Below are 6,043 nucleotides of genomic sequence, written 5' to 3' on the forward strand. Positions count from 1 at the left end.
TTTTTTTTTATTTTTTTTCACTCTTTTTGCCCAGGTTGGAGTACAATGGTGCAGTCTCAGCTCATTGCAATCTCCGCCTTCCGGGTTCAAGTGATTCTCCTGCCTCAGCCTCCAGAGTAGCTGGGATTACAGGCGCGTGCCACCATGCCTGGCTAATTTTTATATTTTTAGTAGAGACGGGGTTTCACCATGTTGGCCAGGCTGGTCTCGAACTCCTGACCTCAGGTGATCTACCTGCCTCTGCCTCCCAAAGTACTGGGATTACAGGCGTGAGCCACTGCGCCCAGCCTGATTTTGAATTAAAAAAAAAAAAAAAAAAAAAAGACTATTCAATTAAACACAAATTGGTGACAACATGAACTAAGGCAGTGGCAGTGGATCTAGGGAAGAGGAGACCTTGGAGAGGTTAAAGAAGCAGGCCTTGGAGGTTCAAGAAGGGTTCTGGGGGAGAGAGAAGAGGTAGGGAGTAGTAGTGGCCCCAACATTTCTTTACCCTCTGCCAAAGGAAGGAGGGTTCAGACTGGGGGACACCAGGGCTCTGTCCTCCCAGTAGTGAGGAGGGAGCCGATGTGGAGCTTCATAGTCCAGCCTAATTCCCTTCCTTGCCCCCTGTCTCTTGGTTATGCTTTTCCATCAGAAAAGCCCATATTGTCATATGCTCCCTGCCCAGTCCTGCCTCTGATTCCATCTCCATGGGGATTCCCCGCCATGAGAGGTGACATACAGTTTTTATTTTTTATTTTTTATTTTTTATTTTTTAAAGCAGGATTTGGTTAGAGTGAGTACAGGTTGGGGATTCCTTAGCACTCCAGAGCTCCAGAGTTTAAGGTGAAAATTTAGGACACTGTGGCATGGGAGCTGGGGAGTAAGGGCAGGCATCTCAGCTCCCCACACCAAAACCTGTCAGAGCAGTTCCATTTCCTGCAATGCTCTTAGGTAATAGGTGTTGTACAGTCTCCTGGGGTTTAATTTTAATTAAGTTTTAAATTTTTTTCTACCACAGATTTACTGTTCCATCTGGCCTTTGTTTCTCTGTTCTCAGAATGGAGACAATAACTTCATCCTCGTTGTAGGCCACATTCAAATGTTGATAGTTAATACCCAAGGAATCCTAGAGACCCTGGATGACAGACTGCCTCTCCTAGCTCTGGTGACCATCTCTAAGGAGTCTGTCTTGGCTTTTGTTTCTATGCTACCTTCCTTTTCAAACTTTAATGGGCATATGAATCACTTATGGATCTTATTAAAATACAGATTTGGAATCAGTATTCTGGGGTGATGCCCAAGACTCTTCTTTCCTTCCCTTCCTTCCCTTCCTTCCCTTCCTTCCCTTCCCCTCTCCCTCCCTCCATCCCTCCCTTCCTTCCTTCCTTCCTTCCTTCCTTCCTTCCTTCCTTCCTCCTTTCCCTTCTCCTTCCTTCCTCTCTTCCTCCCTTCCTCCCTCCCTTCCTTCCTCTCTTTCTCTCTCTCTCTTTCTCTCTCTCTTTCTCTCTCTCTTTCTCTCTTTCTCTCTCTCTCTCTCTCTCTTTCTTTCTTTCTTTCTTTCTTTCTTTCTTTCTTTCTTTCTTTCTTTTTTCTTTCTCTCTCTCTCTCTTTTTTCTTTCTTCTCTCTTTCTTTTTTTTTTTGACAGAGTCTTGCCCTGTTGCCCAGGCTGTAATGCAGTGGTGTGATCTCGGCTGACTGCAACCTCCACCTCCCAGGTTAAATAAATTCTCATGCCTCAGCCTCCCAAGTAGCTGGGATTACAGGCATGCACCACCATGCCCAGCTAATTTTTTCTATTTTTAGTAGAGACAGGGTTTCACTTTGTTGGCCAGACTGGTCTTGAATTCCTGGCCTCAAGTGATCCACCTGCCTCAGCCTTCCAAAGTGCTGGGATTACAGGTGTGAGCCACGGCACCTGGTCAGATTTTACATTTCTAACAAGCTTCCTGGGTGATGCCCACATTGCTGGCCAGCAGACCACACTTTGTGCAGCAAGACTTTAGAGCTTCCATTTGGACCAGAGACCCCTTGGCCTGTGTCATGGGTGATGTTACCTGGTGTGTCTGCTGGGGCCTCAGCTTGACTGGAACAGAAGGCTGGGACTGAACCTGAGAAACCAAGTTAGAGAAGGTTTATCAAGAGGCTGTGAGGCGAAAGGTGTCTTTCATTCTGTAAGAGTCAAATGAGAAGGGGAGAGAATTCTGGGACATAGACAGGGAAAAGGCTTCAGGAAGGAGGATGAACCCTGATGAGAGGCCAGGCCTGTAGGAAGGGGTGGCCAGAGTCTAGGGCTACTTTCTGCAGAGATGGAGGCTCTGGAGCTTCCTGCCATCCCTCCAGAAGGGAGAGCTCCTCTGCCATAGCCGATGATCAGAGTAGTTTGCCTGCAATTCAGTAATTCTTCCAGGGATCCTATGTGTTCTACGCATTCTGCTCTTTTTGGCAACTACTTCATTTCCACTCCAATAGTGGGATTCTAGAGGAGCTGCCAATCATAATAGTTTATCCTCTTGGCTATAGAAATTGGTCCAAGCAGCAGCCACATGACCTTAACTTGGGCCAATCAGAGCTATTTCTGACATTCTTTAAATTGGGGTTGGAGGTTAGCACATTTTCTTCCCTGTCTGGTGTCGGAGCTGTTAGTATGTGTGGGTCTGGAGCTGCCAGCTGTTGTGTTGTGTATACTCCTCCCCTCGCTCCCATCCCTCCCCTCAGCTGGCTGGAGAGTTAAGCTGACTCAAAACACACAGTAGAGATGAAAGGTGGAGAGCTCTGGTGACTTTTGAGTCTCTGGTGACATTTCTCCGTTTCTCCAGCTCTATCCCTGCCTTCCCCACAGACTGATGATTTAAGTGAAAAAATAATGAATCACTCTCCCTGCCCCCACATGCCTTTTTTTTTTTTGTCTAAGCTAGTTTGAGTTGGGCTTCAATTATTTGTAAGTAAAGAGTCTCAACTGATACCCCTCTCCCATTGCTTTGAGAAGAAATAAGATGCTGGCAGGAAGGGGTAGCACGGGATTCTGAGAGGGCACAGAAGCCTCCCAAGGAAATGGCCTAGCGCTGGTGGACAACATTGATCTCGGAAACTCACACCATCCTTTTTGCTTCCAAATGCAGCAGCTGAAGATCCCAATGCACAGAAGGCAAACCACCGGGAGCAACCCAATCCAAAGGTTCGTGTTTCTCTCAGGGCCTTTGAGGAGGAAATGAGTGATGTTAATACAAATAATGACAAGACACACTGGAGCAAACAATGGACAGAACATGACAGCCATCCTACCTGCCCCTTAAAATCCATGACATTGCAGAAAGTCTTTCTTTTTATTCATTCTACAACCAATTTTTAAGCAAGCATTATTCTAGGCAAGAGGTTATAGCAGTACCTGAGGCAGACAGTCCCTGGGTAGAGAGGTTTATGGCTTGCCCAGTGTCACAGAGTTTCAAGAGTCTGACCTGAGGTTCGAGTGCAGATCCTACAGCGCCCTTAATCGCCATGTTACACTGCCCCTCTGTAAATGATATGAGGGGACTTCCAGATTCCTGTTAAGCTGGACTCTAGATCTGTCTGCCAGACACAATCTGAACCAACATTGTCAGATCCTGGGTAGGCCATACCTTTTTTCTGCTTCCTTCTATGGAAGAGCAGAAGATACAGCTTAGGGTTTGAATCCAGCTTTTATGGTGTGACCTTGGGCAAGTCCCTTATCTTTTCTGAGCCTCAGTTTCTTTATCCATATAATGGGGAAAAATGAGAGTATCTACTCTGTAGGATTGTTGCGAAGATGTGCAAAAATGCTTGAAGGCCTAGAATAGCGCTTGGCATTTAGTAAGGGCCACTGGGGCTTCTTTTCTAGCTCCCACTCACACAGCCTTTGTTCCTGTGTGGTCCACATCCCTTTCCATTTCAGCTTCGTATCAGATTTTCTCTATAAGCCTCCAACTCTGTGCTGTTCAATATGGTAGCCACAAGCTATGCATAAGCCCTTGAAATGTGGCTAGGATTACTGAGACACCAAACTGCTTCTTTTGTTTAGTTTTAGTTTTAATTTAAAAATGGCTACTCAATTCCTTCTTGAAAAACTGATAAGTGTGCTTGGAATAACTTGGGTGCATAAATCTAGTTTTTCAACTGTAATTTTACGAAGTCTGAATATAGATTAAACACTTTCAGTGAAAATTTAGCATTGGAATAGAGATGTGCTGTAAGTGTAAAATACATACTGGCTCTCAAAGACTTAGTACAAAATAAAATGTAGTGTCTAATGAATTTTTTTGTATTGAATACACATTGAAATCATGATATTTTGGATATATTCAGTTAAATGAAACATATTATTAAAATAACTTTATCTATTTCTTCTTGCTTTTTCTAACGTGGCTATTAGAACATTAAAATCACATGCTTGGCTCTCACATATCTGTGGAAGCATGCCACTCTAAAGAGCTCTCACCCACAACCTCCCACTGCACTTCATAAAGAATCAGTCAGGATGCAAACTCTTGGATCTGAGGCCCCAAGGCCCCATGGCCTGAGTAAATAGAGATGGAGAGAAACCTGAACAGATGTTCTCAGAAAGAAACTGGTGGGAACTCTTGCTGACAGGGTTGCTGGCTGTGCATATGAGATTGGGGTGATTTTCACCACTTCTCCATGAGACATTGAGGTGTGATTCCCCTTGGGACACAACAGCTCCCTTCTGCAGCGGGGTCCATGTGTATATGACGGCGTTTCCCCCATCCTTCACGGAGCAGGTCAGGCTGACCCTGCAGATGCCATCCTTGCTGTGCCGGAGGCGCCACGTGATTTTGGGCTTCGCCAGCCTCCCTGTGAGGAGAGAGGCAGACTTCATGTGGAATCAGGCCTGCCCCCTGGGCAGTCATCTGTCTTCATTCATTAAAAATATATTCATGAAGCCAAGTGTTGATACTGCTGGCAGAGTGCCTCCAGGAGCCACAGGAATTTTGGAGTACACCTGGCATTTTCCTCCCTACTTGTGACATCTCAGACACACCTCTTTACCTCTTGATGCTCAGGAGAGAAAAAAGGGAAATGAGGAAAAGTGAAGAAAGAAAGATACAACCTCATTCTATACAGTTAGTTACAGCTGTGAAAGCAAGCAAACCAATCAACAAAGATGAGCGCAACACTTCTGTGAGCTGTAAAGACCCTTCAAGGCTTGCCTTTGAGGCTGATTTGCTTACTGATGTGAGACAAGGGATGCAGAGAGGCAAGCGCTGTCCCTGACAGAGTAAACGCTCAATAAATGTTAGCAACTTTAAAAGAAACAATAAGACTGACTCTATTGGTTTCCTATTTATTCTTATTTTTACTTAACCTTGTAGGTTTCTTTATATTTGAGGCACTGTGGGCAATAGGCATGGACTTGGCCGACTTGCTGCAGGTTTTAACAAAACCATGATTGTGACCCTTCACAGATACCTAGACACTGACAAACTCAGGCAGGGGGTATGCTGACCATGTCTGAATGGCACAGGTGAAGGAACAGGTAAACATAAACCATGCAAATTGCCAAGCCAAGCTCCTGTGAGGCCCAAGGCTGAGGAGGCAGAATGCAAATTCTGTTCCACACGTCCAGGGGAGCTGAGTGGCCCAACTTCTTGGAGGCCACAGTGTCTTCGGACATCAAGGGCTTCTCCTCAGTCTTCTCTGATTTCACCCCAGCCAACTCTGGCCTTATTAGAAATGATAATAGTTTATAAAAATGCAGGTTGGGGCCAGGCGCCATGACTCATGCCTGTAATCCCAGCACTTTGGGAGACTGAGGCAGGTGGATCACCTGAGGTCAGGAGTTTGAGACTTGCCTGGCTAACATGGCAAAACCCCATCTGTACTAAAAGTACAAAAAGTAGCTGGGTGTGGTGGTGTGTGCCTGTAGTCCCAGCTACTTAGGAGGCTGAGGCAGGAGAATCCCTTGAACCTGGAAGTCAGAGGTTGCAGTGAGCTGAGATCGTGCCACTGTACTCCAGCCTGGGTGACTGACTTTATTTTTGAGATGGAGCATGACTCCATCTCAAAATAAAAAAATGCGGGTTG

The 6,043-nt window shown here is 45.6% G+C and overlaps 1 protein-coding gene across 4 annotated transcripts in view; it reads right to left on the bottom strand.

Annotated features, from left to right (window-relative positions):
• Window positions 1-6,043, bottom strand: part of LY9 (lymphocyte antigen 9) — a 40,769-nt gene that overhangs the window by 10,499 nt on the left and 24,227 nt on the right. For all 4 annotated transcript variants that reach the window (XM_017864894.1, XM_017864893.1, XM_017864896.1 and 1 more), the window contains 3 exons: window positions 4,544-4,813; window positions 3,080-3,181; window positions 2,041-2,094 (listed from right to left, as the gene is read on the bottom strand). In XM_017864894.1, coding sequence (XP_017720383.1) covers window positions 2,041-2,094; window positions 3,080-3,181; window positions 4,544-4,813 — 426 coding nt within the window. The remainder of the gene's footprint in view (window positions 1-2,040; window positions 2,095-3,079; window positions 3,182-4,543; window positions 4,814-6,043) is intronic.

The sequence above is a fragment of the Rhinopithecus bieti genome, unplaced genomic scaffold (genome assembly GCF_001698545.2).
Source record: "Rhinopithecus bieti isolate Rb0 unplaced genomic scaffold, ASM169854v2 scaffold_77291, whole genome shotgun sequence".
Lineage (NCBI taxonomy): Eukaryota > Metazoa > Chordata > Mammalia > Primates > Cercopithecidae > Rhinopithecus > Rhinopithecus bieti.